The sequence below is a fragment of the Mus musculus genome, chromosome 10 (genome assembly GCF_000001635.26).
Source record: "Mus musculus strain C57BL/6J chromosome 10, GRCm38.p6 C57BL/6J".
NCBI lineage: Eukaryota > Metazoa > Chordata > Mammalia > Rodentia > Muridae > Mus > Mus musculus.
Window position 1 is genome coordinate 93,060,834 of NC_000076.6, and position 13,430 is coordinate 93,074,263.

General features: G+C 44.0%; 1 protein-coding gene across 8 annotated transcripts in view; it reads right to left on the minus strand.

Annotated features, from left to right (window-relative positions):
- Positions 1–13,430, minus strand: part of Cfap54 (cilia and flagella associated protein 54) — a 307,879-nt gene that overhangs the window by 285,225 nt on the left and 9,224 nt on the right. For 7 of the 8 annotated variants that reach the window (NM_001347060.2, XM_011243636.3, XM_011243638.2 and 4 more), the window contains 4 exons: positions 8,996–9,101; positions 5,874–6,017; positions 4,248–4,419; positions 629–687 (listed from right to left, as the gene is read on the minus strand). In NM_001347060.2, coding sequence (NP_001333989.1) covers positions 629–687; positions 4,248–4,419; positions 5,874–6,017; positions 8,996–9,101 — 481 coding nt within the window. The remainder of the gene's footprint in view (positions 1–628; positions 688–4,247; positions 4,420–5,873; positions 6,018–8,995; positions 9,102–13,430) is intronic. The other variant, XM_011243639.2, reaches the window with a different exon arrangement.

A 13,430-nucleotide genomic window follows, 5' to 3' on the forward strand; every position in this document is an offset into this window, starting at 1 on the left:
CAGGGTGTTTCTTCCAAGTAGCATGTGAGTTGTAAGTAAAAAGTCCAAGAACTCCACAATACTATTCATCCTGCACACCACGACACTTTGCAGAGTGACAGCGAGAGGGGACTTTTAATGATTCCTATGGGGCAAACAGCATAAAGAGGAATGTCCTGGGCCAGCCAGGAAGCAGAATCCCCTTTAGTAACCAGATACATGGTCCGTTCGTTATCAAGTGTGACAGGTGTGATGTCTGACACACAGAGACACTAGAATATGCCTGTCAGTGTTAATAATCCCCCACTCTTTCTTTAATATGATTACACTGTCACACTCTTCAGACACACCAGAAGAGGGCATCAGATCCCATTACAGATGGTTGTGAGCCACCATGTGGTTGCTGGGAATTGAACTTAGGACCTTTGGAAGAGCAGTCAGTGCTCTTACCCGCTGAGCCACCTCTCTGGTTTGATAACCCTCATTCTTTACATATGGCCCTCACTTTGTATGATTACTATTAAAATCAAGACAGACACATTGGATCACATGTATTCACTGTTAAGTGATCCCCTACATACTCTTTGCGCAGCTCAGCACTCAGTGTGTGGTATAGAAAGCCGGGAGGGAAAAGCGTTACATCCCATACCTTGGAAGACTGTCCTATGACCATCAGCTTCCGGCAAATGGTGTAGATGTAAAGGGTACCTGAGGAAGAGAAAGATCGTCAGGATGCTTTGCGGTCGAAAGGCTGAGACTGTATATTGCAGTTTCTATGGCTTAGGTCTGCCATGCCCCAAGCTAACGCTCTCCTGGGGTTTGATGATGGGAGGAATGATCATCCTTATCATTTTTCTTGTCACTTCAGCACAAGATCACGGAAATAACCAACGTGATCATATTTTAAATATGTTGACGCCACAATCTTCCGGTCTCATTTTATGGCATTGCGAGTTTTAAAATATACTGGAGAGAATATTTTAGCAGGTAATTTATATATACCTTGTGGTTTTATTATCTTCTTTGTTCCTGTGGCTTCCTTATGGTTGAAAATGAGAGATTTATCTCTGGATAATATTAGGATACATTTAATCAAGAAGGAAGTCCTGTGTGGTTTAAAACTTGAGACAGGTGAGAAGCTGTGTTTTACCCCTTGCCTGCCTCAGATAATATTCACCCCGTTATTAACTCATTCCCTAGAGTCAGTCTAACAGAAACTACCATCACAGTATGATTTTTGTGGGGGGCAATTAATTACAACAGGAAAGCAGGCTGGAGGCAGGATGAGAAGGAGAGAGGGCATTGCCAGACCTCCGTCTGTGGGTAAAGGACACGATCGTGCTATAAGCCTGCTTGAAAATGCTCTCACTTTTCAAAGGCTTGGCTTGTAATGACAGGTAGTCCAACTGTTTTCTACAAAGTAGCTGATCTAAAATTCACAATCATCAAAATTCAATCTAAAAGCATCTGCTCCAAGAGCCAGTCCTTGATTTAAAAAAAAAATCTGTGAGAGCAGCAAACATCAATTAGATGCATTAGCAGCAAAAACACTGAATGCCACCTGAAGCCCTTACAGCACCTAAAGTCTTACGGAGGACACAATTAACTGGTTCTCAGCAGCCAAGGACTTGGCAGACTTCTTTACCTTCATTTAAGATCTGCCATGGTGGAGGCCACACTGCTAGAACCTGCTCAAAGCCACTCTATGCACCTTGGCTTGGCTGTGCTAAAAATACTGCTCTTGGTTGGGCTCAGTGGGTAAAGTGCCAATTTTGCAAGCAAGAGGCCTTAAGCTTGCTGGGTGTATGGCGTACACGTGACCCCAGTCCTGGGAGGGGAGAGAAAGGTGAGTTTCAGGGACTCACTAAGGAGCCAGTCTCGCTGAAACAGTGAGCTGTAGGTTCAGGAACAAAACCTTGTTTCAAAAGACAGTAGAGGAAGACATCCTAACACTAATCACTACATTCACAGGAGTGTGTGCACGCATACACACACAGGTGTATACATACATATACACTAGACACACATATATCCTACACTATACACATATGTACACATATATATGCTATACACACATGCACATACACACACACACACATACACAATTACATTACACATACAAGCATATATACACTATATAGACAGGGTGGGGAGATGCAATATGACTGATTCCTTGTAGAAAGGAAACACAGTCACCAACTAGGACAGAGCCCACAGGAAACACAGTCTGTCCAGCAGAGCATGTGACACAGGTTCAAGCCAGGCGCCTGGAAAAACATGTCAGCAGCAGGGGGCTGTCCTCAGGAACTACAAAGGCTCTTCTAGGTTTCAAACCAGCCTTACCAGCCTTACCAGCCTTACCAGCCTTACCAGCCTTACCAGCCTTACCAGCCTTACCAGCCTTACCAGCCTTACCAGCCTTAGCTCATCCTGACCACAGTTAAATGTTTCTTTAATGGTTCAGGATTTGGGCCTGGGCTCACTAAGTTGCACAGCAGAAGCCACGGGCAAGAGTAGATGGTACAAGATGGGACATAGACTGAATCTTTATGAACTCAGAGAAATTTTGGAAGCCTTTTTTTTTTTAGCCAAATCCATCCATACCTTGAATTTACTGAGCCCAATCAAGGGTCTCCTTTTCATCAAAGACAGCCACTGTCAAAAATCATCTGAAAATCTAGGTTAGTTGAGTTCAGTTACTTGAGAATATTTGAAATCTTTCAGAAAGAATCACAACTAGATATCTTAAGTAACCAATGATATATGCTGTAAATGTAATAAGAGGTTAAATGTACTTTGATGAGTTATCAAATGCATAGTTTTGACTGCTTAAAATGCAAACTGTAAAAGCCTTGGGGCCTGATCACTGGCTAACCCCAGAGTTGGACCAGCTTTGCCCAGAACAATCCACATGCTTTATGGCCCTGACTCCTCCAGCTCCTTGTTCAGCATTTTATGCACATTGCCAGCCCCGCCCCCTCCATTAGCCTGGCCTCTGCTTTCTTTATCTGCCTTCTTGCCTATTGGCGCCACAGCAGCACCTGATGCACGGCCTCCCTGCTCCCCAGACACCTAGGGCCATTCTGGGCTCATGTGGGGGGGGGGGCACTCAGTAAGTCTTAGATGACTACACTAGGCAGGGGTTACTAATTGGTGAGACCACGTTTAGAACATGTATGGCCCACCACCCAGCAGCTCCACTCCTGGACACAGATCCCAGAAAACCACACCTCCAATTATTTGAAATGAGACAAACAAAGATGGTCATGGCAGAACTGTTTGACTAGGTGCCCCTCCATAGGGATATATATGGGGAGTTAGAATCACATCCTGGGTGGAACCTGGTGGATTCTACAAGAATAGCATTGACTTGGGGATCCGGGAAACAGAAGAGTGTCGAGTTCAAAGTCATATTTATAAACACCGAGATCAGAACCAGAAAAGAGACAAAGGAGATGGAGATACAGAACTCTAATCTCTCTGTCTCTTTTTTTCCTTTAAGAGGATTGTTTATTCATTTATTTATTTATTTATTCATTTATTTATGAGACAGGGAGTATCATATAGCCCTGCTGCTCTTGAACTCTCCATCTTCCTGCCTAAGCCTCCAAATGCTAGAATTACAGGTTTATGTCACTACGTTACATTTTCACCTTGAAGAGGACAGTGTATACCATTTCTACTCCTCCAGAGACCCCAGCCTTGCACATGCTGTTCACTGTCTCTCGGGCCCAGAAACACTGGCCCCTGCCCTGCCCCACTTTGCCAGCAATGCCTCAGAACTGACTGAAGAACCAGACAGACAGATAGATCCTTACTCAAAAGCAAGCTGGGTCATGGGGGATGTCCCGATGTAGAAAGCCAGAACCACTGGTCAGGGTCTTTGAGGAGAGGACAGAGAAAGCAGATGATTCTTAGACTCAGTCTACAACTGGTCTGCCCCCATTTGTCTCCTCCACGTATCAACTACAGTCCCTACTTTTCATAAACATGAAACCAACCACCCCATAGCCACTGATCCTTCCTTTGGTGAAAACCCCCAAAGTCTCTACTTGTGAAGGCAAGCTAAAATGTAATCCAAATATAAATTAATAATAATAATACAAGTATTCTATCACACGTATATGTATTTGCATTCAATTATAAGACATATAAAAACATACATATAAAAGCGTGTACATTTTAAATCACAAAACCGTGTTACCATCAAACTTGGCATTTAAATAGCCATCTGAAAGACATGGGAAGTAAGGCATCTCGGTTCGCACCGTTGAAGATAATCCAGCAGAGGTGCTCCTGAGGGAGAGCCACCTGCATGATGAGCCGAAAGGAGGACAAGATGTGCAGGCACTGTCTCACGGATTCCTCATTCTGCAGGTTGGCATCGCTTTCGCAGACCAGCTGGTAGTTGCAAATATTTTTTCCACTCAAAGCATGAAACTGAAAGACAAGAAAAAAATATATGAATATAAACCAGGCTTATATAATTCAAAAAAGGCATTTCTCAAAGATGTTGAAAAAAAAAAAAAAACCTAAAATTCGAACCTTTCTGTTTAATTGGTTTAAAGGATTGGCAGGCAAAGAAATACAATACAGGCTTCATTAGAAAATTCGTTAAGATTAGCTTTCCAGAGGCGAAAGAAAATCCCACACAAAACTACTGAAATCCCATTACCCTATTATCTCATTACCATTCAGCAAAATTTGTAATCTCATCCAAGAGCATTTTAACCTATTTATTAACTCAAATGTGATTGTCTCGATTTATAGAATGCTTTCAGCAAATGTTGATTGACCACTACTCTTCCAAGGGAGCCTTGAAAAAAAGAGAGAGGGAGCCTTAGCTCATGGCAGAAGCGAAATGTTCCAGGCACAGGCAATGTTAGGACTGTTTCAGGTGTCTGTCATGGTCGCTGAGTGCAGAAGAGGGCATCAGACACCCGGGGATTACAGGCCGTTATGACTGAGTGCCGGGAACCAAACTCAGATCCTCTCCAAGAGCAGTGAGCACTCTCTCTCAGCTGCAGAGCCGTCTCTCCCGCCCCTGGGCTTGTTTCTTAAACTCTAATACTCTTGTTTCTTTTATCAGTAAAAAGGCAAATCGTTCCACCTCTTAGGGTCATAAGGGAGCTGTGAGATGATAAATTCATACAGTGCAGACATTCAGCCATTACCTAGCACAGAGCTCACTTCGGTATGATTTTGTTTTTCTGTTGGCTTGCATTTTTATCCCCATAAAGACACCTGGGGTATTTGGAAGGAAACAGAACAAGGCCAGACTATTGAGAGAATCTTAGGGAGGGTAAATGTGACAGGGCCCTCAGCCCCATCCTCCTATCAGGGACTCCTGTAGCTCCGAGGTCCCCAAGCAAAGCTGTGAAGCAAGACGGGGCTGGGGAGGGTGCTCAACTAGTAAATTAATGCTAGCAATTAATAGAAAGTAACACTGGTATGATAAAATATGGCTTAAAATGTCTTATCAAAAATCTATGTTCATGCTTAAAGAGCACACACCCTTTTTTTTAACAATACCTATATAAGAAGCCTTGTTTTTCTCTTCTATAAGATGAAGCAATAATGAGATCTATCACCTGTTTTAAGGATCCAATATGATTCCCAAAACCCTTTGTAAATGAATGTACCTCCAAGTATTGGTTATTATAACAACAGTGCTGGCTACAGGATGAGCTAGCACTTATACTGACATAACCGCTGGCGCTTGGTGAATCCCCCATCCTGTCTAGCCTTCAAAACTTGTATCAGACACCTTCCAGGGCACTGCCAGACGCCTTATTAGGCAGAGGAAGCACTCTAGTCCCTGTTGGCCAAAGGCTACACTAATCCCACAACTGGTCACAAGCCGAGGAGCCCTTAGCTGCTTTTTCCCATCTTACTGTGAGTCTGGCCGTTTCATCTCCAAAACCTTTTGGGAAGAAGACAGTTTTGAAATGATTTACATCTTCTTTATGCTCGTCGAAATCAGCAATGAATTCCTGGAGATACCGCCCATAGCACTGCAGAAGAGCCAGCTTGTATTCCTGAAATCAATGAGGGCCTGGTTACAGTTTCGAAATGTTGCCTTAAGACTGGGTGGTAGTCAGAGTATCCTTAATGGTATTAGTGTGGGTTGCTACTACTTCCAGAGACAAATGCAGCCAGTGATTCAAGGTAACTTCTGAAAAATAAATGTTACCCTTTTGTACCCAGGGTCCATTTCTTTACACTGAAAGCTCTACACTACCTTGTGACTAGCATCGTTTCCCAAGCGTATGTAAAGTGGCAGACACTCTCTATGCAATGCATTTCTGGTCTTGTGTTGAATTCTCAGAAGAAGGCCTCTGGGACTATGGGACTCTCGTGACCATCGTGAAGAGAAGATGCACATTTGTTCTGTAGGTGGTAAAGCCCTCAACATCTCATAGACTCGGAATCTAAGTGTCCAAGTCCAGCCTCCCCTGCTCATGGCGGCCCACATGCTCAATTCATGAGTGGGGACCGTAAACCCTGCGACAGAGTCGGGGGTTTGGTGTCCATCACCCACAGGAGATGGTTGACCTGGAAAGTGTCAGCAGGAAACAGGAGTAGCATTTGGAAAGCTGAGTCCTTTGCAACTCCTCCACAGCTTCATCCTCTGCAGCCCTGTCTCAGGGGAAAGCCACTGGCCTGGCTCTGAGCCGCCCACCTGCCTAGCCTCCTGAGGGGTCTCTACCGTCAGACATGGCTCCATTCTTATCATCAAGCATTGCTTGTTCTTATTTCTATGGACTTGTCTTCACACTGGTTGGTTTTGAATCTGACTGGATTTGTATAATATACCCAAAATAGGCTCAAAACCACAGAATCCCACGAGATTACCTGTGCTATAACTGAAATATAAATATAGTCTAGAAGTTGATGACAATACCAACTCAAGTTCTTTTTCATGGTTATAAACACCTTCAGTGACCCATTTTCCATCACTGAAAAGTAGATAACTCATCCCCTTATCTTTCATCCAAATGTAAACACTCTGCCTCGGCCGGCCTACCTATCAGACACATGGGCTCCTTAGCAGTAGCCCATTGTCAGCTGGCTCCCTCGGGGGTCTAACGCGCTTCCTCCACACTCACGCACTGCTCCTAAGACTATCCATCTCTACCACGTGATGTTGACCTCTCCATCCCAGAGCTAACAAGATAAAAAAAAAAAAAAGGCTATATTATCAGCTATCAGCTATCACTCCACTCCACAGAAATAGAGCTTGGAAGTCACTTATTTCCCCCCAAACCCTGCGTTTTCAATTGTGTGAGAACCATGGCACATGCATGTGGAGCTAAGACTTCCTTTAATTTAGGAAGAGGAAGTGGGATCCAACTAGCTCTGTGGGTGAAAAGGTCCCAGAAAGAAAGGCACCTTAGACAGAAACTTCTGGATGGCTGATGGCGATTAGAATTGCCAGGACCGAGGAGAGGTTGATATTGCAGGTCCAGAGTCTAATTACAATTTATCTTGGGCTACCGTTTAGCCCCTTTAAAGCATCTCTTGCCTGCCTCTGTGTTTGATCCTCGTGACTTGACTGCCAGGTAAAATCACTTGGAATATGTTAACTTTGGAGACCTCCCAGAACTGCCACCAACCAAAAGGTTAAATATGTCATCAGAGAGTTATCTGAGGCTTGCACAGATTTCCCACTTTGCTGTGACCTGCCGGCCTCATGTTTCTACCAATTTATTTGAAAGGTGTCCTCGTGTAAGACTAAAAAGTCATAAATGACTATACAGGCTTCGTGAAACTGTTAACCATATTGGACAAGTGATTTGGGGAAACCTGAATCTGTACCCCTAGGCCATGGCCACTCACATTTGGCTTCAGAAAAAAAATGATCTCTTTATCTTACCTGGGGTAAGTGTTGTATTTTTGCATTGATGGTCTTTTAAAATGGAAGCATTTCTGTGCCTTCTCTATTTCAGTGGTTCTCGGCCTTCCTAATGCCACTGCAACCCTCTATAACACAGTTCCTCATGCTGTAGTTACTCCCAACCATAAAATTATTTCATTGCTACCTCATAACTTTAAGTTAGCTACTGTTTTGAATTGTGACAATTATCTCTGATATGCAAGATGCAAGACAGCTGATATGTGACAAGCCCAGGGGTCGGGACCCATAGGTTGAGAAACCATGCTCTATTGGGTAATTTTTGCCTCCCAATACATAGATTAAAGTCTAAGAAATAGACACAGAGGAAGAAAATCAAGCTGGGAAACTGAAAAAATTTGAGAAGGCACTCACTCACACCGCCCATGCCTGGCCTAAAATTCCCGTGCATAAATTAACTCCTTGTCCAACACTGTATAGAACTTGCTATATTTGGGCTTAGGCCAGTGATATGGGGTTAAACTCACAAGTTCACAAACTGAAAGCCCAGCCTTGGCAGGGTCTTATCAAGCCAAGCCCAGGTCCATGACCTTCAAAGACGTAGACCCTGACACAGAACTCACACCATGGTACATGCTCAGTTTCTGGTATAATACTGAGCGGGGGGAAACGGCATATATGCCACAGTTGCTAGACTCACAGTAAAGCAAAAATATTCAGAAAACTAGAAGTCATTAAAACAGGACACTGAACAGCCAGGCCGTTGGCCTGAGGGGCTGACAGGGCAAGGCCACAGGCCTAGGGAAAAACAACAGGAAATAGTGTCTGGGCTCCTTTGTGTAAGTTAGGAACATGGTGACTCAGCACTTCCTGCTGTAGGTCCACCACACCCTCTGCTGAGCTGAGCTGCCCTCCCATCCCAGGCTCCCTTTGGTCCCTGAAGGAACCACCTGGAGACTTTCAAATACAAAATAAAAGGGCAGGCTTTGTAGTTGTTATGGCTGTTACTATACCTCAGTACAGTTTTACTTATTTGCATATTGTTTCCAATATTAAAAAAAAAATTAAACCCTTTAGACTAGGAAGGCTATCAACCCAAATACTAAGTAGCCAAAGGAGTTTGTTTCTAGCTGGCTCTCTGTCTGTTTTGTAACCACTTACTTTTATTTGACAGAGGCTGTCTCCAACCTTCAGGAGCTTCTCGTTGTAATAGTTGGACGGCAGCCTGGGAGCATATTTGGTCCAGATATTAAACAGCGTGGTGGCACTGTAAGAGTCATGAAGTGAAAAGACATCTTCAGAATGAGCAGGCAGTGTCAATTAATTCGTGGGCAACCCCTTTCTCACCTGCCTTGTGCTGAGTCTTTCTCATATTCCTTATTGTTAACGTCTAAGGATCAACAAACATTAGTATATCTAGTGTGTGCCCACCGTTGACTGGAGCCCCTTTTTATATGTGTTTAAAAAAAACCTCCTTTTGAGAACAGCTTTTAACTTCACAGTGAAGAAAATCCAGAGATGTTCCTCCATCTCCATCCCCAGGCATAAGCAAGCTGTGTGTCCTCTATGGGTATCCACCCTTCTGGGGTTCTTCGTCTCAAGAGAGATCTTCGAGGTGGACTCGGAAGGAAGTCCAAGGACCATTTTACTAAAGGAAGGAACGTAGTGCAGGCTAGATAAAGAGCCCGGAAGCAGCCAGGAGATGGAGCAAAAGTCATGCCTTTTAAGTTAGGCATGGGATAGAAAGAGACAGATGATTACTAAAGGAGAAAACACTCCCGAGAAAGAAGTGAGCCAGTAAGCCAAGGAGAGAGCCATATGGTATATGTTCTGTTATAGCTCTCTCCTCTCTCTGCTTTGCATTTCATTTGTTCCACGCATGCTCAGTTCCTCAGGTTGTGTCAGGATCTCCAGTGTTCCTCGGCAGACTGACTTCTTTCTTATGTTACCCTTTTTTTTTTTTTTTAATGTATGAGTGTTTTTGCCTTGCATGCATGTATTTGCAGTACCCTGGAAGACCAGAAGAGGGCATCAGATGACCTGTAGCCATCTACAGGTGGTTGTGAGGCACCAGTGGGGGCAGGGAACTGAACCCAAGAGCAGGAAGTTCTCTTCACCACTGAGCCATTTCTCCAGCCCCCTCCCTGGTTTATCTTGATGTAGCTTTTGTTTCGGTTCCTACTTTTTTTTTTTTTTTACTGTATCTTGTAACAACTGATGAGGCAACCCTAGCACATCACGTATTGACAAAGTCCAGGGTTTCTGGCAGGGTTCACTCTTGGTGATGTACTTTTGATGAGCTTCAGACACATGTATAATGATACATATCAGCACTGCTTCAAGATACAATGTTTCACTGTCCTGAAATTCCTCTGGGCTCCACCTACACATTTCTCCCTTGTTCCCTAATCACTGATCTTTTTACTGTCGCCATAACTTTCCTCTTACAGAATGCCACATAGTATGTAATCTTTTCAGACTGCCTTCTTTCTTTTGGGAGTATGTATCACATTCCTCTATGTCTCCCCTGGTTCGCCAGTTTGTTTCTTCTATTGATTAATATTACATGATTGGATAAGACTGTCACTTATTTTTCACTAACCTTATAAAGAATGTGGTTGCTGCTTACAAATTTTAACAATTATAGGTAAAACTGCTAAGCGTATCTGGGGTTTGAGAGGCAGCTCAGTTAAGAAAGCGCTTACTGCATAACATGAGGGCCTGAGTTGGAGTCCCAGAACCCACGTAAACAGCCTCGTCCCGTGGCACTTGCTTGTGGTCTCAGGGAAGCAGAGCCAGGAGGATCTCTATGATTCACTGGCCAGTACCTATCCTAATTTGTACGCCCCAGATTTCAGCAAGAGACACTGTCTAGAAAACAAAAGATAGCTCTTGATGAAGGGCAGTCAAGGTTGAACACTGGCCTCTCTCTCTCTCTCTCTCTACACACACACACACACACACACACACACACACACACACACTAGTGGAGGGAAGTAAAGGGGAGAAAGGAAGAGGGAGAGGGAGAGAGGGGGGAGGAGGAGGGGGAAGGGGAGAGGGAGAGGGAGAGAGAGAGAGGGAGAGAGAGAGGAGGAGGAGAGAGAGAGAGAGAGAGAGAGAGAGAGAGACTGGTATCCACATGCAGGATTTTATATGGATATAATCTTCCTTTGGGTAAGTGCCAAGAGCCACAATTACTAGATGGCATTAATAGCTTTGTGAGACATCATCACCTGTCTTCCACAAAGCCACATCTGCCGTTCTGCAACCCTTCCAGCATGAAGCTTCTGGTCTCATCAGCATTCAGAGCTGTCAGAGTCCTGGATTTCAGCCTTGCAGTCCTGTGTAGGCGGTCTCACAGTTGTTTGAATCTGAAGTTCCCCCGATGTTGTTGTATGTGGAGCATCTTCTTATGTTTATTTTCCATCTGTGTATACCTCTTTGGTGAGATGTCTGTTGGCTCTTAGGCCAATTTTTAAAAACAGGTTGGTTTGAGGTTTTTGGGGTTTGTTTGTTTTTTAAGTCCATTGCATGTTGTGGACAACAGTTTTGGGTTTTGGTGTTTTTTTTTTTTTCTATCATATATGGAATTTGAGAGTGTTTAGTTTACAGCATAGCCGGTCAGTGATAGTCCACCCCTTTAATCCCAGCACTCAGGAGACAAGAGGCAGGCAGATCTCTGAGTTTGAGGCCAACCTGATCTACAGAATGAGTTCCAGGGCAGCCAGTACGACACCGAGAAACCCTGTCTCAAAACAACAACAACAAAGCTTACAGACTATTCTGCCTATGTTTTTTTCATATTCTTTACAAAGAGCAGAAATCTTTAATTTTAATCAAATTAAGTTGTTCATGCCATTGGAATTATGTCTAAAAAGTAATTGCCAAATCCAAGGTCACCCCGGTTTTCTCTTAGGAATTTTGCTGTTTGGAGCCTTACATTTAAGACAGGTGATCCTCTGAGTTGATTTCCAGGATGGAGGAAGTCTGTACCTAATTTCATTTTCTTGCATGTAGTTGTTGAGCATTTCCAGCATCAATCGGTCTCAGCTCTATTCCTTTGTCAAACTACAGACTGTACGTCTGGGCTGTGTATTCTTCCCCATTGATTTACCCAAGATCCTTTCATCAATATCACGCTAGCTGTTTATAAATCCTGAGAGGGTGCTGTATTTGATCTGCCAGCTTTGTTTCTTTGGGTTTTGTATGTTTGTAACTCATTACAAACAAGGTAGGAAATAAATAGAGACAGGGTCATGGCCCTCCCTTCTCCCAGAGGTCATTGGCCACTGGCCCATGAGGACAAAAGGGAGCAGAGTCAACAAACAGGGTTTCAGATGACCTTTGTGTATGAACAGAAATGACAACGCTTGGTGATCAGCTTTGGGGACAAAGATCAACTTTATTTGGGGTGAATCAAGATTTATATAGTTTGGGGGAAGGTGGTTGGAATATCCAGTGTGGCTGAAGGCTAAATAAGGTACTGAGAGACCTCCTTAGCATGGAGATGCATTCCAGGAATCTCAGGTGCTTGCTGAATGGGTTTGATATCAGGAGAAAGGACGCTGGATCTGTAACTTCGCCAAGGCTACATGACATTCCGCAGGTAGAGGACATGGAGGTTTGGAGCTCCCCAGACAAGGTCAGAGAAGAAACCATGCCAGTAAACGGAGTCCACCATTTTGCACCGAGCTGTGGGCTTTCCAGCAGCATCAGACTTTGACCTGCTAACTAGCAGGGCTTCCCAACACGGAGTCTCACTATGAAGCCCTAGCCACCCTCAGACCTAATATCTTCTTGGCACACACACTCCAATGTGGCAAAATTACAGGCATGTGCCACCACTTCAACTATAGTATTCACTTCTTGTCTTAAGAGGTATGAGTACCTAATACAGGTAGAGTGTCTTAGTTTCTTTTCCTGTTGCTGTGATAAAATACTCTGACATTTAAGACAACTTAAGAGGGAAATGGTTTCTTCTGTCTCACAAGTGAAGGTACAGTCTATCATGGCGGGGGCGTCAAGGTGGCAAGATCAAGAAACGGCTGGTTGTGACACATCCACAATCAAGACCTCATGTTTACCTGGCCTTCTCAAGTCTGTGCAGTCCAGGATGCTAACTCGGGAAGATGCAGACCCTGTGATGCAGAGACTGCATCTTCCCACCTAAGATGGTGTCCCACCGACATGCCAAGAAGGTAAGCTAACTTAGAGAAGCCCTCACAGGTCTTACGAGGGCTTATCTCCTAGGTTTTAAGGAGGCAATCTGAGATTCTGTCAAGTTGGCAGCTAACACTAACTTCACAGTAGTCAGGGAAGGTATAAAGCAGCGGTTCTCAGCCTTCCTAACACTGCGACCCTTTAATACGGTTCCTCGTTGTTGTGGTGACGCCCAACCATAGCATCATTTTCATTGCTACTTAATAACTGTAATTTTGCTACTGTTATAAATGTAGCACATGAGTTGTAATGTAAATATCTGTTTTCTGATGGTCTTAGGGGACCCCTGAGAAAGGGTCCTTCAATCCCCAATAGGGTCATAACCCACAGGTTGAGAACCACATGTATAAAGGAAGCAAAGAGGGAGGGAGGGAAA